The 25,252-nt window shown below is 44.8% G+C and overlaps 1 protein-coding gene across 1 annotated transcript in view; it reads left to right on the top strand.

The window, feature by feature from the left end:
• Positions 1-25,252, top strand: part of Cd109 (CD109 molecule) — a 108,632-nt gene that overhangs the window by 15,594 nt on the left and 67,786 nt on the right. The window contains exons 3-5 of the mRNA XM_041679661.1: positions 10,260-10,288; positions 12,252-12,482; positions 17,088-17,213. Of these exons, the coding sequence (XP_041535595.1) occupies positions 10,260-10,288; positions 12,252-12,482; positions 17,088-17,213 (386 nt within the window). The remainder of the gene's footprint in view (positions 1-10,259; positions 10,289-12,251; positions 12,483-17,087; positions 17,214-25,252) is intronic.

The raw sequence follows: 25,252 nt of genomic DNA, 5'->3' as shown, positions 1-25,252 counted from the left end.
ATTTTCGCGCTCAGGCTGGCTTCGAACTTGCGGTCCTCCTGCTTCAGCCTCCTGGGTGTTCGATTGTCGTGTGCTCTTCCACTCCAGGCTTAGCTTTGCTAGGTAATATGTGTGTGTGTGTGTGTGTGTGTGTGTGTGTGTGTGTGTGTGTGTGTATTGAGACAGGGTTTCTTTATGAAGCCCTGGGCGTCCTGGGACTCACTCTGTAGACCAAGCTGGCCTCGAACTCACAGAGATCCGTCCGCCTCTGTCTCCAGGGTGCTGGGGTTAAAGGTGTGCTAAGCTGCTGCTGTCACCGCCACCACCACCCAGCTGCTAGGTAATCTTGTTTGTTTCAAAGTTTTTTCTTGCTGGGAATGAACTATCTGAAAGTTTAGTAATTTAACACAAATTAAATGTTTGTTGACGATTTCTCACAGGTGGCTCCTGGCTCGCATGCGCCAGACTCAGGATCATATTTCAGAATTCGGGCCCTGAGGTTTCGCCTGTGCTTCCTCTCTGAAGCGTTCCTTTGCTCTTACTTAGCTGTGTATTAATTACACATGGAAGCATGAACTCACTGAGTTTCGTTTTGTTTGGTGGGGTATAATCCACTGTTTATTCAGTGTTTAAGCTGTTTGGTCGTCATGCTTTTTTTTTATGGCATGTGCGTGTCTGCATGTTCTTGTGTGTGTGCCTGGGGGCATGTCTCCGCACGTTGGCTCTGGAGCTCCATGCAAGTCATCTTTCTCAGTCACTGGCCACCTTATTTTTTGAAACAGGGTCTTGCACTGTACCCTGAGCAAGCCAATTTGTCTGGACTGGCTGGCCTGTGGGTGGCCTCCTGCCTTCTGAGCCTCAGGATTACAGGCACTGTAATATTATTACACCACTGCACGTGGCTTTCAACATGGGTTCTGGGTTATGGACTCAGGTTCTTGCAGGTGCGTGTGTGTGTGTGTTCATGTGTGTGCATGTGTACGTACATGCGTGTGCATGGAACATGTTAGTCACTGAGCCATCTTCTTATTACCTACCCCATAATACTTTAAGTTGTATAAACAACCTCCATTTGTGCTGAGGTATCTGGTGCGATATTGTCTACACAGCAACGTCTACTCTACAGGTAGATGTTAGTGTCTACACAGCAACGTCTACTCTACAGGTAGATGTTAGTGTCTACACAGCAATGTCTACTCTACAGGTAGATGTTAGTGTCTACACAGCAACGTGTACTCTACAGGTAGATGTTAGTGTCTACACAGCAACGTCTACTCTACAGATGTTAGTCTCAATTTCATTTTTTCCTGCTGTAATAGAACATTTAACAACATGGGGCTGGGGAAATGGCTTAGTAGTTAAAATCGAGTACCGTTCTTCCAGAGGATCTGAGTTTGGTTCCCAGTAATTACACTGCCTGTAACTCTAGCTCCAGAGGGTCCAGCTTCCTATTCTGGCAGGCACCTGCATTCATGTGCACAGATGCATACACATAAACATGTAGTTAAAAAATCTTTCAGCATAGTACTTTGCAGGGTTTTTCAAAGCACTATGCCTTTCTTCCACAAAAGAAAGACAATCAGACATGGTGGCTCACGGTTGTAATCTCAGTGCTTGGGAGAATGGAGGCGGGAAGATCACCTCAAGTGGGAGGAAAGCCTGATCTACTTCTTGAGTGTGTATAGAGAATCTACTTAGTGAGTTCCAGGCTAGCTAGGGCTGCATAGTGAGACTTTATCTTAAACAAACAAGCCAACCAGCAAGCAAGCAAGCAAGCAAGCAAGCAAACAAACAAGGAAGAAAAAGAAAAAAAACAAGCAACCACCCCCTTTTTTGGGTTGAAACTCAGGGTCTCAGGATGCTGGGCAAGCGCTTTTTACCACTGAGTTACAGTTGTAGCCACCACATATTTCTGAAAGACAGACTTCACTTGTCACATTTCTCTACCAGCTCAGAAACATTGTAGCCTTTTAACACCCTGCCCACAACACTCCCTAGGTTTTCTGTAACTCAATAATAGGTTTCTCCACTGAAACAGTAAGCCAGATCAAACCAAACTGAAAAAGTAAAAACAAGTTTACTTGAGCAAAGCAACTCCTGGGTGGGTTCTCCAGTTCCAGAGATTGAGGCTGGAGAAGTCACACCTGAACTAAAGCAAGATTATATAGCCTGTAGGTGAGGGGTGATGACGTGTCAGACACAAGCTAAGTTTATGCCTAGGTCAAAAGCTGAATGCTTTAGGCAGGGACTTGGGCAGCTGGCATCTTCAGGGGAGGAAACTAGTAGCTGCCAAGAATGCGGAACTGGGCTTTTTGGTGTCTTTCCTTTATTCAGAGATTCTCTGAGTGGGCAGGGTCTAGAGAGAGAGGAATGGGGCTTTCTGAGTCATGCAGGGGTGAGCTGGAGATTCCTACTGAACATCCCTACCTTTTTTGGTATATGGGCACCGGTTCAAATCTGGCTACTTGCTGTTGGCAAGGGACACCATGGAGACGGGGAGTCAGGAGTTGGTGGGCTCATGCTCAGTGGGAGGTATGGGTGAAGAAGCATTTGGTTAACTGCCACCCTGGAGACCTCATGAATCCATTCCAGGAGGAATAGGCAGGTTGCTAGGAGAAAAAAATGGACAGATCACCGCTGGCCCTGTGAGTGGGGTTAGCTAGGAAAAGAGTGAGGACTCCCAGAAAGAATGGAAGGGAGATGTGCCCTGGTTGTATTGGCAAAGTTCTTCAGGTGATTTGTGGAATGACTCAATATTAGTTTCCACCAGACCAGATTCACTGATACAGTAGCAGCACTCTGTCTCCAAGAACACGCAAATGTCTGCAAAACAGCTAAAACAGATTTACACCTTGGTGTCACAGCAAAGGTTATAGCTTTGGGTTAAAAGGCATGGACATTTTGAGGGAAAAAAATATAGCCCAGAAGACAGAAGAGACAAAGGTGAATGAGAAAGACACAAGGGCTTGACCACCCCGGCCACTCATTGAGACATTCTGGAAAACTGGAGGGTTCAGGGTCCAGGTGCTGGGAAGACAGTTTATCCTGGGTGGGTGTTGAGCCTATAGAGGTGGTATCAGCACTGATATCCCAGGAGCTTGGTAACTGAAGGGGTGGTGAGGATCACAGTGTAGGGTCCTAAACATTGGGGCTCTAGAGATTTAGAAGATAACTGCTTGAGGAGTCCCCTGGGAAGAAGTGAGGTGGGCTTAGGAGCAGTTGGGTGTGTCGGCATGTGGGCAGGGAGATATCTGTCAGCATGTGAACAACGAAGGGACCGTAGGAGGGGACCATAGGAGGGAAAGACGGGGTAGGTACCCTGCGAGTGGAGGGATCTAGGCTCGGAGGTGGTGTTGAGGAGGAATGGCCTTCCATAAAGGAACTCAAAAGGGCTTAGGCTTGTAGGAAAGTGTGGGGTGACCAGGAAGTGGGTGTGGGCAATCTGAGTTCAATAGAGAGATTGGTGAGTTGTTGTTTGATGAGTCTATTGGCCCTCTCAACCTTTCCCAAGAATTGTGGTGGTAGGGGATGTGGAGTTTCCAGGAGATGTTGAGGGCTTCAGAGATGAGTTCGATGACCCTGGAAGTTAAAGCTGGCTCACTGTCTGTTTGGATGGTCTGTGGAATGCCGAACCAGGGATGATGTGGTCCAGGAGTACCTGAGCCACCACATCAAATAGGGGCTCTAAGAAGTGGAACAAAGCCTTGGGGTCTATATGTAAGGTTTGGTGGATGTCTGAAATGATGGAGAGTTTCTGATCCTGGGGGAGGATGAGGTGGTTATTAAAGTAGAACCACCTGTCTTTTGTCTGTGTGGCCCCTTTATTCAGGAGTTTGACCCTCTCCTCTGGTTAATAACAGGGCTGATAGGAGGGTGTCAGAAACAAAATATGTCCTGTAGATCCAGTGAAGCTGGAGACTTAGTCCCTAAGCTACTGAGTCAGCCCTGCATTGCTTAAGGCCACTGGGGTCCTTGGAGGGCCCCCAATAGTGAATTATGGCTACCTTGGCATAGAGCTGAGGGCCTCCAAGAGCTTGGCTATAAGGGGTCCATTGACTATGGGAGTGCCCTTGGTAACGAGGAAGCCCCATTCCTTCCAGAGGACAGAATGGATATAGGCCATTAAAAGGGCCCATCAGAAGGTGACAGACTTACCCACTACCTGGTGTGTTACCCTAGGCTCCGCGAGGGTGATGGTATCTCTGAGTCTGGGTGCTATCAGCCTTCACCAGGCTAGGGAGCTCAAAGGTTGGAAGAGTCTCAGATGCCTGTGCTGGTGAGGCTGGGCCTCCGTGGTGTGGCATAGAGGACATGATTACACGGGCACATTCTGACTTCCAGTGGCCAGTCTGCTGGCAGACAGGACATGGACTTGCTGGCAGCCCAGGGTTTGGGCAGCATCAGGATCGGTGACCTTCCTGGATGCATTTAAAGCAGGCCCCCAGCGGAGTTGACTTTGGCTAGTCTCCAGCAGAATGGAGCCCTGTGGACTTCCCTGTAGTGCCAATGGCCACAGGGCAGCTGCCAAGGTGTGAGCTTGCAGCATAGCCTTCTGCAGCAGTCAAGTCTGCCGGGAAGACTCAGCTTCCTCTTCTCAGGCGTTAAAAACCTTAAGGGCTATTTTCACCAATTCCTGCGCGGGGCTTTGGGGACCATCCTCAGCCATTTTTTTTTTCTAATAATCTGGTGATGACTGAGAAATGAAATGAGGAGCCAGATCGGGGCTCCTGCTGGGGAGGCGGGATCAAGGAGGGTAGAGCAGGTGGGTCGGATCCCAGCATGGTTGGGTGGAAGAGCAGACAGAAACAAACAGGGAGATAGGATCTGTTGGTTGTGGGTAGAGTGGGCCTTTAGCATCCCAGTGTGGCCAGACCAAATGCTGGGAGAGTCTAGTGAGTAAAAAACGGCAAATTGGATACCTTTCGGCGGGCCCTGCCAAGAAAACACTACTAACAACAGAGTTAGTGGAGGTTTACTGGGGAATGGGGAGAGTGAGAGAGCGAAAAGCCATCTTGGAACAGGGAAGAGACAAAAGGAAGAAGACAGGGGAAGGTGCCAGGGACTCAGGCTGCCCAGTCGGGGTGCAGAACTCAGGGTCAGTCCCTGGGTGAAAGGGCCCCTGGAGTTGCCACAACCTTGGCCAACAAAACCTGGGCTGCTGAGCACTGGCTGCAAAGGGAGGTGTGGAAGTGCAGAACTCACAAACCCTGGATAAGGGAGCTCAAACCGTTTGTTTTGGGCGTACGGTGTGAGACCGCCCCAGTTTGGATAAATTTTGCAGCAGACACCCCAGGGGTGAATGAGGATTGGGTTTAGACTCAGCTCTTGTCCATTTCCGAGCCTGTGCCAGAGACCAAAGACTAGGATAAGCTGTCCCCTGAGATATCCTAGGGTCGAATGATGGGATGGGGATAGTCTTTAGGAAGGACATCTCCTAACACAAAGGTCCCCGAGAACAGAGCATGTCTCTGCTCCGGAAACAGATCGGGCTTGCCCTGCTGAGGCCTCAGCTTGGCAGGGGACCCCGGGGTACTTGACCCAGAAAGAGGCACCTGGTATCCCTTTAGGTGGTGGCACAGGTATATTTGAGCAAAGCAACTCCTGGGTAGGTTTTCCAGTCCCAGAGATCGGGGCTGGAGAAGTCACATGCCCTATCTAAAGCAGGGAGCTTATATAGCCTGCAGGTGCGGGGAGGGGGGTTGTGGATGATGACGCAATCATCACAAACTGGGTTTATGCTCAAGTATAGTCAAAAACTGTATGTTTTAGGTGGGGACTTGGGCAGCTGGCAACTTCAGGGGAGGAAGCTGCAGTAGACACCAAGAATGTGGAACTGGGCTTTTTGGTGCCTTCCCTTTGTTCGGAGATTCTGAGTGGGAAGGGTTTGGAGAGATAGACAGTAGTAGGACTTTCTGGATCATGCAGGTGCCGAGCTGGAGGTTCCAACTGAACAACACACACACACACACACACACACACACACACACACACGCATGCACGCACGCACACATGTGTGTACATATATATATATATAATGTTTGAAATTAAAATGTAATTATATCATTTCCTTCTTCCCTTTCTTCCCTCCATCACTTTCCATGTACCCTTTTTTTTTCTCTTTTGATGGATCCTGTGTGATTGTCTGTTAAGATTTAACTTTCTGCCCTCTTATGTTCTCTTTGTATATCTTCTCTCCAGCTACATTCATGGTTAATAGACTCTTTTAATCTGTTAAAATTAGTCGGTTCCCAAATTCATGCCGGGAGGACTACCTCCTCATTCCTAAGTATGTGTAGAGCATGCCTGTTAGTGTATTTCAACAACTTAAAAGAAGTTTGTGAAGTAAGTTGTATTTATATAGCTTTAAAAGTTTTTTTTAATCAAGTTGCCGATACAGCCTCTCATTTTCCCTTTAATTCAGCACAGAATATATGTATCCCATGAGAAGCAAAAGCTTAATGAACATAGATTATTCCTGCATAAACTGTGTTCAACCCCAACAGGTATGAAATCAGCCTGTCAAAAAGACATCACCTGCATTTCCTGTTATTGCCTCACAACTCTATAGCAAGGGGAGGTAACAACCTAAGTGTCAAATAACAGATAAATGGGTAAAGAAGGATAGTGTCTGTTTTATTCCCCTTCACAGTGGAATACCGTTTAGCTCTGAGAAAGAGAGCCTGCCGTTTGCAACAATGTGGGTGAATCTGAGGACATAGAGTTATTTAAGACACAAGGTCTTAAAATGTTGAGCTTAAATGGAGAGTAAAATGGTGGCTATCCAGCAAGTAAAATGGCGGTTATCCAGTAAGTAAAATGGCGGTTATCCAGCAAGTAAAATGGCAGCTATCCAGTAAGCAAAATGACGGTTATCCAGCAAGTAAAATGGCGGCTATCCAGCAAGGAGCTTCAGGGGAGATGTTGGTCAAAGGACAGAAGATTCCAGTTAGACAAGAGGAATAAGTTTTAGTGTGCATCATGGCTATGATTCCCAGTGGCATTTTCATACACTTGAAAACTGCCGTGAGAGTAAGAGGTAGTTGTTCTAACAGCAAATATGGTCACCCGTGAGGCAGCGCATCTTGAATCAGTCACCCCACAGGTTACATATGTATCAGAACATCATAAATTTAATTTTTTTCTGTTAAATAAAATAATAAAACCACCAAGAGGTGATAGTCAAGTTGGACCCATCTCACAATTGCTGTTTCTCAGCTCTGAGCTCAGCCCAGACAGTTCCTGGCTTTGGTGGAGTCCCAGTGCCCCGCCCTGCCGGGCATTCTCTTCTCTGCCTCTTCTCCTTCCTCCTTCCTCACCCGACTGACTCCTCCTATCCCACGCACGAGAGGTCAGTGTTCTGACCTCTTGAGGTAGATACCCCTTCAAAGCACTCCTGGTCCTCAGTCTCTCTGTATCACTTTGTCCAGATTTTGTCCAGATTTTGTCCAATGTCCTATTGTGCCAGACGCCTGCTCTTTGCCGGAGAGCTTATAACCATCACATAAGCTGATCTATGCTGGGTGGTCATGGTGGTGAATTGTCGGGTGGCTCCTGCAAACCTATTCATATTCTCTAGAGTTGCCTGGAAGAGTGGTGTTTGAAGTGGATGTGTGCACATTTGAGAATATGCAAGATTGTTCATAGTGGTGAAGGTAGAAAATATACTAAGTTTTACTTATTTTATTTTCGAGGCAGGTTTTTGGTATGCAACCCACACTGGTGTTGAATGTGCTATCTAATCCAGGCTAACCTCGGACTCAAGGTGATCTTTCCACCTGAGCATCCCAGGGGCTGGACCGCCACACTCAGCCACTTCTATTACGATTTTTGAGCAAGACTAAGAAATTTAGGCTTTAGATATTTAAAACCTTGAGTGAGATGGAATATGCATCCCACTTTATAAATGTAGATTGGTATTGGTAACAAATGCCACGTGTTTATTGATGGCGTGCTTCCTCAGAAACACCTGGAGAACTCTGCCATAGAGGCAAACTGATATCGTGATGGACGCCTCCCCAAGCTCTCTGATACCCTGATGAGTACCAGTTGCTTCCTGTGTGTCCTGGACCATTCTGTATATTGCAGGCAACAACAGCCTTTCCACAAACCACTATATGAGTTTGGAACAAATATTAGCATTTTTGTTTTATGGATGAAAATACTGAGCTGGAGAATCAGGCCCAAGGAGAGGGCAGGAAGAGCACAAATTCTTAATAGAACCCTGAATGTGGTCTGATTTCAGAGACTGATTTCACAGCAGAGTTAATTCTGCCGTGTTCTGTTATCTTCCTGCTCTCACGTGGTAGACACACATGACTTCTGGGAGGAGAGAGACACTGTGGTTCCTTTAACAAATAGGTCTTCAATGAAAGAACCTAGGGCCTATTATCACATCCGATGGGAACTTTGAAGAAGTACTTCGTCAATGAACTTGAAACCATTTTTTTTCCTTGAAATAAATGGCTCTGATGAGAAACTGGCATGTGGTAAATTATCAGGTCTACTTTTAGAAACTGTACGTGAAAAATAGTCTGTACCACCCTGATCATCATGAGTCACGGATGAGTCCCAGCTCATCCCTGACATGACTAATACCTTCCTTTATCATGAGTATGTGAGAACATTAAAAGTGAGCCTTACTGGGGGTGGAGCCCAGTACAGAGCACATGCTACACGACATGAAGCCCAGGGCTCTATTCCCTGTACTACGACCCCCAGGTAAACCAGAACAATAAGCTCTGAGCCTCAGGCTTTCTCTGTGTCTTCTCTGAAGGGTCCCTCAAACATGTGTAACCACAAGAGTGTTAGAGCCTGGGGACAGTGAGTGATGATGATGGGGACGGGGCTTGCTGGGATTTGACCACTGACTGATGACATTTGCCACAAGGATAGGTTATAACTTTTTGGTTATTTTGGGCATTAATAAAGCTGTTTTGACACTGATGACAACTTATGCTGGAGAGGTTGTAGGATAAAGGGAACACTTCTGCATTGCTCGTGGGAATGCAAGATGATACAGCCCCTCTGGATGTCTGTGTGGTGATTTCTCAGAAAATTAGGAAACAACATTTCTCAAGACCCAGCAATACCACTTTTGAGTATATATCCAAAGGATGCTCAATCGTGCCACAAGGACATATGCTCAACTATGTTCATAGCAGCTTTGTTTGTCATAGCCAAAACCTGGAAATAACCTAAATGCTCCTTGACCAAAGAATGGATAAGGAAAATGTGGTACATTTACACAGTGGAGTACTACACAGCAGAAAAAAAAGTAACGACAGCTCAAATTGTGCAAGAAAAGGGATGGAGCTAGAAAACACCATTTTGAGTGAGGTAACCCAAACACAGAAAGATAATTATCACATGTACTCATTTATAGGTGGTTTTAAAACATAAAGCAAAGAAAGCCAGCCTACAAACCACAATCCCAGATAACTTAGACAACAACCAGGACACTAAGAGAGACTTACATAGATCTAGTCTACATGGGAAGTAGAAAGTAGAAAAAGACAAGATCTCCTGAGTAAATTGGGAGCATGGGGACCTTGGGAGAAGGTTGATAGGGAGGGGAGAGACAGCGAGGGGAGCAGAGAAAAATGTAGAGCTCAATAAAAACTGAACAAAAAGTTAAAATAAAAAAAGCTGTTTTGAGCCAAGTGCTGGGCTGAGCTCCTGGAGTTCAGTTGAAGAGAGGGAGAAAGGATTATATGAGCAAGGGGAGGGGTCAGGATCAGGAAAACAACAGAGACAGCTGTGGGAGCTTATGGACTCTGGACTGACAGCTGGGGAATGTTCATGGGACCAAACTAGGCCCTCTGAATGTGGGTGACAGTTGTGTGGCTTAATCTGTGTATGTGTGTGTAGACTGCTGGCAGTGGAACCAGGACTTATCCCCGGTGCATGAACTGGCTTTTTGGAGCCCATTCCCTATGGAATTCCCTATGGTGGGATACCTTGCTCAGCCTTGATATACAGGGGAGGGGCTTGGTATTGCCATAACTTGGTGTGCCAGACTTTGTTGACTCCCCAAGGGTAGCCTTACCCCCTCAGAGGAGTGGATGGCGGTGGGATAGGAGAAGGGGAGGAGGGGGAACTGAGGTTGGTATTTAAAATGAATTTTTTTTTGGTAAATAAAAAAATAAAGCTGTTTTGGTTTGGTCAAGTAAGTTTATGGTTCTATCCATATCTCAGAGTGCTTAGAGTTTTTTAAGTCTTGTGCTGCAGCATTATAGTTAAATTTTGACAAATACCTTTTCTTTCTCATTTTTCCTTTATAGGCTTTTTCAAGACTCTTACTCTTCCATCAGTAAGTATCTATTTAAATTATTTGGTTTCAATAAATAAATAAATAAATAAGTTAAAAAATTGGTTTTAGAAATACATTTCAAGTCAGATATAGTGGTGTATTTCTATAATCCCAGCATTCAGGAGGCAGAGGAAGATGGAACTGAGTTCGAAGCCAGTCTGGTCTATAGAGTGAGTTCAAGGATTACCAAGGCTACGCAGGGAAACCCTGTCTTGAAAACAAACAAACAACTAAACAAAACAAAATCCTCAAAAGAACCACAACGAAAAGAAATACATTGTAACTATGGCATATGGACCTTTTTATTGGCTCCTTATTTACATCTCTTGTAAGTTTGGTGCAGTTTTCAAATATTTAAGAGCAGCATTCTGTAGAGAGATTGGCTATTATATCCTCAGAACTCCTAGCAGGGATTTTTCTTCAATAAACTCGAGTATCAGAGCACTTCAGTGTTTGGCCCTACTCATGTTTTAATGAGTTTTTTTCTTCCTTTGTCTGCATTTTTTTTTTTTTTTTTTTTTTTTTTTTTGTGATTTTTCGAGACAGGGTTTCTCTGTGGTTTTGGAGCCTGTCCTGGAACTAGCTCTTGTAGACCAGGCTGGTCTCGAACTCACAGAGATCCGCCTGCCTCTGCCTCCCGAGTGCTGGGATTAAAGGCGTGCGCCACCACCGCCCGGCTCTTTGTCTGCATTTTTAAAGACAGGTTCTCACTATGTAACCATATATTCCTGGCTGGCCATGAATTTATAGAGATCTGTCTGCTTGTGCTTCCTTAGTGCTGGGTTTAAAGGCTTGTACCACCAGACCCAGTGGATTTTTAATTTTTTAAAAATTAACATTCCAAAATTACACATAATAGTCTTCACTATGATATTTTCATACATTTATATATATATGTATTTTGATCATCCATTACCCTTTCTTGTCCCCCTCCTATCCCTTCCTGTTCTCAATCAGTTTTCCTTTTATTTCCATGTCTTGTTTGGTGACCCAGTGCAGACTCCATTTTTCGAAGAGAGGTGGTTTGGAGACTTTCTGGACATATTTAAAACCACTGCTCCAAGTTGCTACTAGATTAGTCTAGTGCTTGCAGGGTTGGGCTGTGAGCTGGTGGCCTGGAGTACCTGTCACAGCTCTCTAAGCCTTTTTCTTGGTGAAATGGTTTCAGCAGGAGAATCCAGTTGAAGGGTGAGTGTGGTATCAGGTTGAGGGATTACCTTGAGGTCAAATGATGTAGAACCTGTGAACTGCTCAATACGACTTCTGGTCTGTTCATAGTGGATGGTAGGATGTCTGTTGTTATTAATTAAAAAAAATGGTGGCACAGCCCGCAAGACACATGGTGGACAGGGTTCAGGAAAAGAAAGCATCACAGAGGAGGGTTTGAGTGATTTCAGCAGCGAGGAAACAAATTTTAGCCTCCACAGGCTGAGTGCCTCACACAGAGAGGATGGGAAAATTTACTAGGGAGTTAGGTACCCAGCTTCAACAGGGGCGAGTGTGAGTGATAACGCAGGAGATGGCAAGGTGATGTAATACTGCTGAGGGGCCCGCTGTGGGGCATGCGTCCCTCGTTCCAGACACTCTGTGCTCTAACTGAAGAACAGAGTAAGATTTTTTGTTTTGTTTTGTGTTTTCGAGACAAGGTTTCTCTGTACTTTGGTGCCTGTCCTGGAACTAGCTCTTGTAGACCAGGTTGGCTTCGAACTCACAGAGATTCGCCTGCCTCTGTCTCCTGAGTGCTGGGTTTAAAGGCGTGCGCCGCCACCACCCGGCCAGAGTAGGATTTTAAAGAAGAGGAAACCAATTGCTCAGCTTCAGTGCCTATGATGAAGAAGTTTCCCCAACACTACGGTTCCTTTTGATAATACTATGTGCTTAAATTTTCTATTCTAACCTGTAATTAACATATTTTAAAGGTGAAATGGTGAGCCTTCGCTCTGTCTGCTCTTTCCCCACCCAGCTCCCTCTGGACAGTGCGGACGAGACTTATGAACTACACGTAACTGGACATTCCCAGGATGGGCTTTTGTTCTCCAACAGCACACGCTTATCGTTTAACACCAAGAGAATGTCTGTCCTCATTCAGACAGACAAAGCATTCTATAAGCCCAAGCAAGAGGTGAAGTTTCGTGTGCTCACACTTTTATCAGACTTCAAGCCTTATAAGTTGCCGGTGAACATTTTCATCAAGGTAAGCAGCAGACAGAGACGGAGGATTTCCAGCCACTCCACTCAAGCTGTCTGGAGAGTTTTGCTCATGTTATTAGCATGAGTCATTTCTTAGTATTTCACCTCAGACGGGCTTCCTTCTCGACACGGCGGAGGTCCTCTGAATGGGGAGGGAGGGGGTAGAAGCTGGGCTAAGGGTTCAGGCTGTGGAGTCTGTCTGCTCGTGTCTAGTGCTGGCTCCATTACTGATCTGTCTGTCCATTCATCAGCTACTCACTGAATTTTTGTACTCCAGGAACTGGAACAGGCATTGAACAGAACAAGTCCCTGTTCATGTTGAATTTGGTTGTCAGCAGGTAGCAAGAAGGTTAACATAGAAACGCACATATGAGGGGATAGATATTTGTGTATCTGTATGTGTGACAGTGCATGGCATGGAGAGCCAGAGTCAGGGCAGAGAGTGCGTTAATCCTTAGTGCTTTCCCTAGAGTTGCCAGGGAAGAGCTGTGTGAGCACAGCCTGGAGGGAAATACAAGAATGAGTAAATAAAATCAGAGGAGGCAGAGCATCCCAAGGCCTGAAGCATTCAGAGGAAACAATAGGCCATGGCACAGGAGCTCAGGGAGTGAAGGGATGAGCATTAAGAGGTGAGGGTAACTGGAGGTGCTGGTTAGAGGAAACTTTGTCTCAGACAAAAAAAAAAGGCTGTGATTAAGATGCTGATATGTGAAGATATCATAGATAGGGTGCAATATTTATCATCGCGGCATGTTGAGGGTGGTCACTGACTTTTATCTATCCATCTTTCCTGCCTTAGTAACGGGCCTCAGGAAGGTCAGGGGCCTCAGAAACCATTTAGCAGTGGGGAAAGCATGTTCTATGTTGCCCCCAATTCTCCTCTATAGGCAGTTTAGTGGATCAGACACTGTGGTGGCAGCTGGCACAGCTGGCTTCTGCCCTGGACATTCTGCTGTAAAATTTGCTCTGAGTGGAGGTGAATCACCTTGTGTGGATACAGCTGTTTCTGACTTGGCCGGCGTGTCCTGTCTGAGCGTGAGTGCCGGCAAACATGAGTGGGCGCAGCTATTTAAGATGAGGAGGCTGCATCCCATGGCTGTGCTCCACCACTCTGTCCCTCCAGCCCCAAGAGCAACTTCTTGAAGCAGAAGTATTAGTTCCACCTCCTTTTGCTTGAGGGGCCCTGATGCCATCTGGAAGAAAACTCTGCCCCCGCCACCATAATCACCAGCAGCGTTTTTGTGATCCTTTTCCCTTAGGCAACCCTGAGAATTAATGTTTCAGCATTTCTTAAGTCTCTGTCCAGTCGATTGAGGAAACCCAGTAACTCATTGTTTTTATTTCCTTAATCACTAGACAGCACATATTTATAGCTATTTGTATTTCTTCCCGAGTCTTTTCACTCCCCAGCTCCCCCGTGTATCCTGCTGCGGCAGGTATGGCTCAGCCAACTGCTGGTTACAATGGCTGACCCAGGACTTTGCCCACAAGACAGTGACCTGTTTTCGGTCACAGATTTTAAGTTTCTGGCTGACACTACCCACTTAGTTCTCAGCACCATATTTATTTCCAACTTTCATGCCCCTTGTCCAGGAGAATTTTTTTTTCTGGTTTCTCATAACTGGACCAGCTCATTGTGTCTAGACAAAGGATAGAGAATAAGAAAAAGTGTGTGCTCCTTGTTCTCAAGAGCTCATAGGGTAGCTGGAAACAAAGATTTTTAAATTTTTTTTTATTGCTATTTATTGAGCTCTACATTTTTCTCTACTCCCGTCCCTGCCTCTCCCCTCCCCTTTCAATCCTCTCCCAAGGTGTCCATGCTCCCAATTTACCCAGGAGATCTTGTCTTTTTCTACTTTCTACTTCCCATGTAGATTAGATATTTGTAAGTCTCTCTTAGTGTCCACATTGTTGTAACTTTTTTCTAAAAAATGAAATACATAAAGAAGGATTTTGCTCCCTTTTACTGTAAGTCAGGAAGTATAAACTCCAGCTGTGCAGAGGCTCTCCTCAAAGTAAACGCCAGTGCAGATGCTATCCTCAAAGAGGCCACTGCTGCCAGAGGCAAACAGGAAGCTGAGCTTACACTGCCGGTAGACAGGAGAGGGAGGACATTCCATGCAACAGAGGTGCAGAGGGCTAGATTTTTGTGGTGCATGACAAGTGAATCTGTACATTGGGAAGAAGACGAACCTAAAGGTAGAGATGGGCCTGCGAGTGTGTAGGACTCCACTCCGGGCAGTGAAGCCATCTTCACCTCGGGTCCTGCTATGATTCTAACAGACACCGTGTGCTTGCCTGGGTCTGTGTCAAGCATTTCAACCCTATGCTTCATTGTCGGATCAGTTGTTCCGGATGAGAGTGGGCAGGAGTGGAAGGGTGGAATTGGTGGCCTTAGTTAGAGAGAGGGGTGTGGTGGGAAACAAACCGGAAAGAGAACGGGATAGAATCGGCAGGGCTGGGAGTGTGGGAGGAGAACGCTTTGCGTGGTTGCTGCGTGGAGCTGTTCTTGTCTATGAGGTTATGGGAAGTGGACCCTTGCTTAAGAGGCTCTCTGACATGAGTGTACATGGGTTTGAATCCCGAGTCCCGTCATGTGTTGCTGCTAGCGTATGGCCAGGCCAGTCAATCACAGTCGGGTGTACTCAGTCTCTCCAGCAGTCAGCTTTTCAACTGCAAGGAAAGGTTAATTCTGCTCCTTTTTCCGCCCTCCTCATAGTGTCATTTCTACTTTCAAATCAGATTATGCACAGGCACGTGTGCACACACACACACACACACACCAGTCCTGCTATACTGAAATGTAGATTCCGTGTATGAGAGAAAATGTGCTATTTGTCTTTCCGAGTCTGGCTTAGTCACTGAAGAATTATCATTACAGGTAAACGGGAGAACCCAGCACAGTGGGCCTTTAGTGAACGAGGGTGATAACTCCACAGTGAGAGCTCGTTTCCTCCCTCCCTCTTTTCCAGTAAACACAGTCATGGTTTTTATGACATTTTCATGCATGTATATCATTGTATTCTGCTAATAGTTACCATCCATCATCCATCCTTTTCCCTTTTCCCCTGGTTCCCTCCCCTTCCCCAAAGACGCTTTCATGTTATACGTATATGAGATGAATATATATCTGCGCACGGTGGCCAAAGTGGTACTCGTTCTTTTCCCTCTCATTTCTCTGTCCTTTAGAGTTCTTTCTCCCCCCACATAGTACCATTTCTACATAGAACACACAAAGAGACACAGACAGACCTTCCGACAGACAGACACACACATCACACCAATCCCGCTATATTGAAATGTAGACTCCATGTATGAGAGGGAATGAGGTACTTATCTTTGTTAGTCTAGCTCATTTCATTTAACGCGTTGTCTTCAGTTGGTCTACTTTCCTGCCAGTGGCACAGATGGCAGACCTTCTTCCTTTACCATGCACACATACCACATTTTCTTTATCCATTTCCATGTAGATGGCCATTTAGTCTGCTTTCATATCTTTGCTATTGTGACTAGTGCTCAATAAACATGGACGTGCAAGTATGTTGACCTAGATTCCATCAGATGTTTGCCGAGGAGTGACAGACTCAGACCAAGTGGTAACTCTAGCTTTGTTTCTTGAGGACCCTCTGTTCTGGTTTTCATATTTCACTGGTTTGTATATTAGGGGGATTTCTTTAAGTCACTGATGTAGGTTTGCTGGAGTGCACACTGCGTGTCCTCTATAGAGGGAACTATAGCATCAGGAATTAAAAGGTGGCTCAGAATCTGCGTGGTCTCAGGAGAAGTCATGGGAAAGGAAGACAGTTTGATTTCTTTTCCTTAGTGATATAGATCTGTCATTTTCCAAAAACTCCCTGTGTTGTTTCCTTTCTCAGGGCTGTGACAAAATGCCCGTGGGAGCACCTCAAAGAAGGGTCAGTGTTGGCTCATAGTTTGAGGGTGCAGTCCATCATGGCAGGGACCATGGTGGTGGTAAAATGCAGTGTCGCTATGGTAGCACGAGCATGAGGTAGCTGGTCGCATGACATCTGTGTTCAGGATGCAGAGGGAGATGAAAGCCGCCTGTCTTCAGGCTCCCCTTCTCTTTTCTCCCCTGATTCACTCTGAGTTGAGCCCCTTTCTTTCTTCCTTCCTTCCTTCCTTCTTTCTTTCTTTCTTTCTTTCTTTCTTTCTTTCTTTCTTTCTTTCTTTTTTGAGACAGGGTTTTTCTGTATAGCTTTGGTGCTTATCCTGGAACTAGCTCTTGTAGATCAGGCTGGCCTCAAACTCACAGAGATCCACTTGCATCGGCCTCCCGAGTGCTGGGATTAAAAGCGTGCACCACCACTGCCCCGGCAGTGAGCCCACCTTCATGGCGGGTCTTCTGTCCTCAGTTATACCTTCACAGATTCCCCCCACCCCGCCAGGGGTGTGTCTCCTAGGTGACTTCAAACTCTCCTCCAGTTGACAATGAAGTTTAACCATCATGTTATCTTAGTGCCATGTTTTGGGGGAAAGTTCTGGGCTGCCTAGGGAAGGTGGGTACTGCCAGGCATCATTCCCAAGTAGGATCCACTTTCTCTTGGGCAGCCTTCCACAGATAACACTAATGGTTTGGTTTTTGTTTTAGGATCCAAAGTCTAACATGATTCAACAGTGGTTTTCTCAGCAAGGTGATCTCGGGGTCATCTCCAAAACTTTTCAATTATCTTCTCATCCAATCCTTGGGGACTGGTCCATTCAGGTTCAAGTGAATGTGAGTATAAATATACTTTTTTGGGGAGAATATAAAAATTGTTTAAATTGTTCACGTGTTAAAGTTTCGAAGTCATTCTATGAACAGAAATAAATTACCATGACCATCTAGACAATTCCAGTGACTTATTGTTAATTTGCTATATTTCTCAATAGGGTGGGCTTCATTACAATCATTGCTTTTTTCAATCATAGCCTGTTTGAAGGTTTAAACATTTTGTCATTTTGTTCTAAAACAGAATAAATGTGTGCTTATTAATTGCATGTGCTGACTCTTCTAAGATTGAGTACTGAACACAAAATTCTCCAACTGGCACATTTTATCTTTCACAAGAATGATTCAAATGAGCAACTGGGCCAACCTGCGTTGTTCTTGCTATAAGAAATCGTGGCTTTACAGTCACATTGATGCTGTTCCTCAGGTCTTTCTCCTCAGAGTTCCTGCCTGCCTTCTCCATCTACTTCCCTCAAGTACACATCTGTGACCTAAAAGGACAGGCAGGAGCAGTAGAGTGTGCCCTCTGTTGCTCTCTGCCTCAACTTCCCTCAGATACATTATTATTTTTTTTAAGTTAGGATTTATATTGCTGCAATGAAACACCATGACTGTAAGCACTTTGGAGAGGAAAGGGTTGATTTCCCTTCTGCTTCAGCATCATAGTCTGCCATTGGAAGAAGTCAGAGCAGGAATTCAAGTAAGGCAGGAAGCTGGATTCAGAGCAGATGCCGAGATCATGGAGGGGAGCCGCTGACTGGCTTGCTCTCTCCATAGCTTGCTCATCCTGCTTTCCTATGGTACCCAGGACTACAAATGGCCAACCCCAGCAGCCGTCAATTGCCAACAGTTGTCCAGCTAGGGGTAGGACTTTAGGAGCCCCGCCCTCATCCGTGGTGGGATTTTGTTTGGCTTGTCTTGTATTGCTTATGCCGTTACAGCCACTTTTGAGTCCTGTGGCCCTGTCATGGCTGCTGCTGTCGGCTCTTTGTAATTGTAAAAATTGTAATTTTTCCACCCTCTCTTCCGTGATACCTGAGCCTTGAGGGTAAGGGGGGTGTGACATAGATGTTCCATTTGAAGTTAATCACTTCATAATCTCTTATTTTCTATATGTTGACCAATTGTGGGCCTCCGTGTTAGTTACTGTCTACTATAAAAAGCTTTGTTGATAAGGGCTGAGACATGCATTAATCTATGGGTTTCAAGATAGGAACTTAGAAGACAATTTAGTTCTGCGTCCACTTAGCAGAATAACGGTATTAGGTTCTCTTCTAGGGCTTGTGACCTAGCCAGCTGTGGACTTCTGGCCTAATTAATAGTACCTGGCATGAGTTCTGTCTTGAGGAGTGGATTTTAAATCCAAGTAGTTGGTTACCTAAAACCAAGTGGTTGGTTGCTCAGATAACATTTGTGCAACTATGTGTTTGCACACACGGGCATGTCTTGCTAGGCAACTCACTACTGTAGATAGACACACGGTCACAACTGAGTAAGACTTGGTTAATTTCCTCCCCTAGTGGTACATCTAGGACCTTCCAGAGAGTAGGGAACAAACTTCTAGATTGGTACTAGTTTGATTTTTCCACGTCTTATAATTCAATATGTGGTGTCTTCAGTAACAGGGTCTGGAGGGCAACCAGGAGCATTAGTAATAGCCGGTGATGTTTGGGGGAGCTGTGGGGCTACACAAAGAAAAGAAACTCATAACAGGACCTGAGCTTTTTATTTGCTAGTTTCTGGTATCTGGAAGTAGCATCCTCCCCATTCCCCCATCCAGTTATAGGAAAACTCCATTTTAATTTCTTTTATGTTTACATGTATATATTTTAGGAAGCTTCTAAAGTAGTAGTTTTCTATATGGTAGTAGTTTTGTATATGGTCTTTTCAGAGGTCTTCAGTGTTAGTTGTATTGTTCCCCTGCTCCTCTATGTTCCCTTTTCTACAATACAATATTCTTGATTCAAACATGACTTATTGATAAGAGGACCTTTGGAAAGCACATAAAATACAGTTTTTGTGACCTCTTAGAATTGTCTCTCCACAAGGGAGCAACCCAGAGGAATAATTTAGTTCTGTTTTTGAGCTATTAAGTCATTTAACTTCTTGGATCTTTCTAGTTGGTACCTTTTCTTTTTCTTTCTTTATTTTTTAAAGAGGGTCTCATTATGTCTGCCTCTGTCTCCGGGGTGCTGGGATCACAGGCATGGACCACTGCACACAACTTGCTCTATTTAAAAGTAACGTGACCAGGTGATGGGTTAGTGTGCCTGCCACACCTCAATCTTGCGGTGCTCCTTTATAGGTTCGGGTGAAAGAGTCATACTTGGTGTAACTATTAAGCGCATTTGTCTGGTCTATCTGATATGAGTTGCAATATTCACAGGTCTAATTCATTATTGGCAAAAATTATTTATCTGTTCATGCTTCAAAAAAGTAAAGGGGTTCTCACCTTAGAGAAAAACGTTATTCAGACATGAGTTGCAACTCAAGTGACCCTTGATTTTATTCTGAGTGAAATCAGCCTCAAAAGGGCAACTGCTGTGTGATCTCAAGTAAATGCAATATTCAGGATATAGAATATCAGAGAAATACAGGGTGGAATGGTGGATGCCAAGGAGGGGTGGGACAAGGAGGTGGAGTTGTTCTGATGGTGTAGTTTCTGTTCTGCAAGAGGAAATTCCAGAGATCTGTTGCCAACAATGTGGGCAACAACACCACAGAACAGCGCTTGGAGATTGCTATATGGCAAATTCATGCCACTCAAATTAAAATTAGTAGAAAAATCAGTGTCACCTATTTATGAGATATGTTGGTCATTGAGTTTATAATACTTACATTACTCTATAGTTTGTGATAGGCAGACGAGTTAATATTTAATCAGTTTTTATGTAGATCCTGGAAGAGGTGCGAGATGATGGATCAGGTGAGATGCGTGAAATAGCACCTACCCGCAGCAGAGTAAGGAAGGAATCCTGTGGGCAAGCCGTGGGGACTGACTGACTTAAGGGCTCAGCGCTAGAGTCCTATGAGACTCTTACATCTGCTCAGTGGCCAGCGGTGTCTGCAGATGTTTGTACAGCTACCAGCTTCAACCTTGTCAATTTAGCTGATCTTTCTGGACGCACGACACGGCTCTGAAGACTGTATTGGAGGCAGTGTTACAAAAGAGGTTCATATATGCAGCAAGTGTTCATAATACTTAAGTATTCGTAAGTGTTTAAATACTATATGTAAGATTTGTAGTGGAGGTGTTTGCTTATTTTCCTGATTCGTAGCTTAGCATAGTAATAACTAAAACAAAAATCTAGACATTAGAAAAATATGAAATTGGAGAAGATGCAGGAACTGTTGGCCACCATGAGAAATGTTGATTTTCAAGAGTCTCCCCGTATAAGCACTGACACACTATTATAATAAAATAAATATATTTATAGTATATAACAAGTATATAATGTAGTAAATTTTATGAAGGCTGACATCTCCTCTGGGAAAGCACAGACACAGTTTGTATATATGTTCTCATTTATTTTTCATCGATAATTCTGTGATAATGGCACAGCTATGCCCATTTTAAGACAGGAAGACCACGGCCTAGAAATTAACTTCTCAAGAACACTGATGTGGGAAAGGGGAGCTGTTTTGACCTCCCATTTGACCTATAGCTCAGTCCAGAATCAATGGCAGCTCTCTAGTTCCTGTATTGCTCTAAGCCTCAGGTCATCCACACTAGAGCAATGAACAGCAAAGGTAATCTACAAATACATAAGGAGCGTGTGTTCCAGACCTTGGACCAGGCACAGTGCTTGCATATATGATAACAATTATTATTTGTCTTGATATAAATGTGATTTTACAATTTTCGCATTTTAGAAGGTATCTGTATCCTTTTCAAAACAAACGCTAAGTGCTTATTGATGAAATGCCAAAAGAGACTTACAAGAAAAAAAGATAGATCCCCGTTAACAAAATTGCCGGCCATTAGGGGTCAGTATACTCAAAGGCATGTTTGAAATTGGCTCTGGCCGGTGGCCTCACTTCTGGTTTTTGTCTTTCTTTAACTCCTGCTTTGCGTCCAGGGGCTTTATATTTTATCACCTACTTGTTTTAGCAGTGAATCAGGACTATGGATGGGACAGACTCATTATTCGAACAAGCCACCATCAAATACCTTGTTTGTATTTTTTGAGGCAGTGACCATTCCCATTACAAAACTGGGGGAAATGATTTTCAAGAGAGAAATTTGAAACCTCATTTTCTTCTGTTTGTAGAAAAACTGTGAAATAATGTCCACATCACTACGGAAAGACACTGTCAGAGGTCTCGTGTGTAGTGACTGTAGATAACCAGAAAGTGCGTGTTTTAGTCACACGGTCCCTCAGGGCAGGAAAGGATGCTTCGGTGAGACAGCCTGTGGGTTCCTCAGCAACTATCCAACTCTAACGTGTTCATTTACAGGATAACACAGCCAGTCGTTTCTCCCTGCTAGCCTTTCTCGAATAACTTAAATTGCATTTGGTCATTATGTATTTCTTCCCCTCCTTCCCTCTCTCCCTCCCTCCCTTCCGTTTTTATTACATAATTTTAAAAAATTGGCTCTTTGGGAGTTTCACATCAACCATCCCAATTCCATCCAAGCATTGCTTTCATTTTCAGGATTTTGGGGTAATGACTTTTGTGGTGTGTGTGGTGTGTGTGTGTGGTATGCAGGTACATGTGTGTTTGTGACTGTGTTGTGTGTGTGGTAGCATGTACATGTGTGTTTGTGACTGTGGTGTGGTGTGTGTGTGTGTGTGGTATGCAGGTACATGTGTGTTTGTGACTGTGGTGTGTGTGTGTGGTAGCATGTACACGTGTGTTTGTGACTATGGTGTGTGTGTGGTAGCATGTACACGTGTGTTTGTGACTGTGGTGTGTGGTGTGTGTGTGGTAGCATGTACACGTGTGTTTGTGACTGTGCTGTGTGATGTGTGTGTGTGGTATGCATGTACATATGTGTTTGTGACTGTGGTGTGTGTGTGTGTGGTATGCATGTACATGCGTGTTTGTGACTGTGCTGTGTGATGTGTGTGTGTGTGGTATGCATGTACATGCGTGTTTGTGACTGTGGTGTGTGTGTGGTAGCATGTACATGTGTGTTTGTGACTGTGTTGTGTGTGTGGTATGCATGTACATGTGTGTTTGTGACTGTGGTGTGTGTGTGTGGTATGCATGTACATGCGTGTTTGTGACTGTGGTGTGTGTGGTAGCATGTACATGTGTGTTTGTGACTGTGTTGTGTGTGTGGTATGCATGTACATGCGTGTTTGTGACTGTGCTGTGTGATGTGTGTGTGTGTGTGGTATGCATGTACATGCGTGTTTGTGACTGTGGTGTGTGTGTGGTAGCATGTACATGTGTGTTTGTGACTGTGTTGTGTGTGTGGTAGCATGTACACGTGTGTTTGTGACTGTGGTGTGTGTGTGTGTGTGTGTGTGTGGTATGCAGGTACATGTGTGTTTGTGACTGTGGTGTGTGTGTGTGTGGTATGCAGGTACATGCATTCGTGGAGGCCAGAGCATCTTCTTTTGTTCTCGGTTTTATTTTAATTTTTTTTAAAAAAGCTTTAGACTTAACTACAGAACTCCATCTTGTTTTGTTTTGGTTTGAACAGGATCTGTCCCTGGTGTTTGTCTGTCAGCCCCTCTCTGTTACAGATGCGTGTCTCCACACCCAGCTTTTATGTGGGTGCTGGAGACTTGGACTCATTTTCTCACGCTTATGTAGCCGGCATCTCACAACTGAGCCATCTCCCCGGCCCAGCTGCTTCTGATTGACTAACATTTCTAGGTCTTTCACGTGTAGTATGAGGGTGATTGTGGGTCTAAGTGAGTTTTCTATGTGTTCATAGACATGCTGGTTTTTCACATTGTTATGTAACAAGTCTCAAAGTACCATAATTACGGGTTTTAGTGCCAGACCTCACGGATCCCTTAGCTCCATCTCCTCAGTGGGGCACACACTGAGTGGAGACACGTGACTGATGAGGATTACACGGGTCTAACGAGGTTGGGACAACAGGCTAGACTGTAGCATGGTCCCTAATTGGTCTTAATAAAAACCCCAACGCAGATAAAGGGGTAAATGCTGAAAGATCAGAGAAGCAGAGTAGTGAATCTTGGGGTAAAAACAGGAATGAGACGCCAGGGGTAGGAAAGTCTGTGCTGCCAGACAGCATGAATGGGGCACATAAAACGAAACGAATCTTTAAAAAGAGCAAGTAAACGGAAATGATAAGCAGAGCTTTTGACTCTTCTTCTGCCTCCAGTGATGTCACTGCCTCTTTCTAGTCAGTCTTCCAAAGCGAAAAACAGTTACCTAATCTCTCTGCCTTCACTTCCCCAGTCCCTCAAGTTGTGGCTTGTGTTCCTGTTCTCCTGTTTTTATCATGTGTCATCGCGTACACATTGGCATTTTGTGAAGTTTGCTTTTCAGTTCATTTCATAATTCATTTTAGGTGAGTCCACTCACAGGCGCGCTCTCAGCCTCTGTCTGTGTACCAATGACTCTCAGGTTTGTCTCTGAGAACATCTGGGTCTCCGAATCGTCCTTGCGATTGTCCCCACCGTCTCTGGTTGTCCCCCAGCATTCTCCACTTTACTGGATTACTCCGCCCTCCTCTCAGGCTGTGTTAGCCGGTGACCTTGGCGTTCTCCTTGACCTCTTATGCTCACATCCAGCCTCCACCGACTTCCGTGGCATCTACTCTGATGTACGTTTCAGATGGACTCGTTTCTCTCTCTTCCCCGCTCTCCACCTCCTTTCACAGCTTCCCTGGGTATTACCAATGTCTCTTAGCCATCTTCTGCAAATTTGCTTATTTCCGTACTTGCAACCCATTCTCTACACAGCAGGAAATGCAATCTAAACAGTGCTTGGATCACGTCATTCTCCAGTTTAAAGCTTTCCAAACACTTTTCATTGCGCGCAGAGCAAAATTCGTGTATCACTGTTACCTACCCAAGACTTTGCTTGGTCTGATTCTACTTCTCCACCTCATCTCCAGTTTTAGCCTCCACGAATTCGATCCATCCTGTTTGTTATAGTTTATAAGTACACATAAATATATTTGGTAAGTGTCTTTTCACTAGGCCGGGCTCTCTTTACAGAGAAGGCAACTTCCATTTCCTGTTGAAGGAGTAGATGAAGGGAAGGCCAAATGGATGGATGGATGAATGTTCCATTATACTTGCGCGCTAGCCTCGGTGATTTAGTGGCTCCAGGGTGGCAGTTGGACCTCTCTTATTTATTAAGCCCACCATAGATGGCTCTGCTCAGTTTGGGTTGACATCCCTAGAGAAATGCATCGTAACTACGGTTTAGAGCACAGATGTTTGGGCTCTAAACACAGCAAGGAAAGGGCAATGTCAATGTTAATAAACATTTTCAGTCCCTGGGCGAGTCCTTTTATTGACTGTCGTTCCTCCAAGTCAGCCAGCATAAATACAGTACACTTTTATATGATGATACTTCCATTGTGATTTTTTTGTTCATTTTAATGCTTTTTTAAAAACCAATTTCATGGTAAAAAAATCAAAGATGAAGAAGATTGCCTAATACTTTATAGATAATAGGCTCAAATATCCAGGTGAGTAAGAATTTAAATGATGCCAGTAACATGGGACTGTTCTCTTATGAGTAAGGCCACACATGAAGGTGACAAGAGAGGGTCTTACAATAAGGAGTTGAGGTGGGTTTTAGGTGACAAATACAGAGAGCTCTGGATTGGGAGTCACGAGGTCCCAAGAGGTCCTTGGCTTCTTACATCAAATACAGAGATCAATAAACTAGGAGTCCTAAGATGCTCTAAGTCCCCAGGCCTTGTGTAAATTCCCCAGGCCTTGTGTAAATTCAGGGAGCTCTCAGTTGGGAGCTGCAGAGATGGGCCCTAGGGATCCAGCTGAGGGACTATGGGCAAGTCATTTCAATGCTGGATTTCAGGCTTCCCTGCTGAAACCTAGAGGGCTTTTATTAGAGAATGTTTAAACTCTTCACAGCTCTGTAAG

This window comes from Microtus oregoni, unplaced genomic scaffold (assembly GCF_018167655.1).
Source record: "Microtus oregoni isolate MIOR12 unplaced genomic scaffold, Mior012 000032F_ref0000030, whole genome shotgun sequence".
NCBI lineage: Eukaryota > Metazoa > Chordata > Mammalia > Rodentia > Cricetidae > Microtus > Microtus oregoni.
Note: the sequence above shows the minus strand (reverse complement) of the source record. Positions and strands in the feature narration are given on the sequence as shown.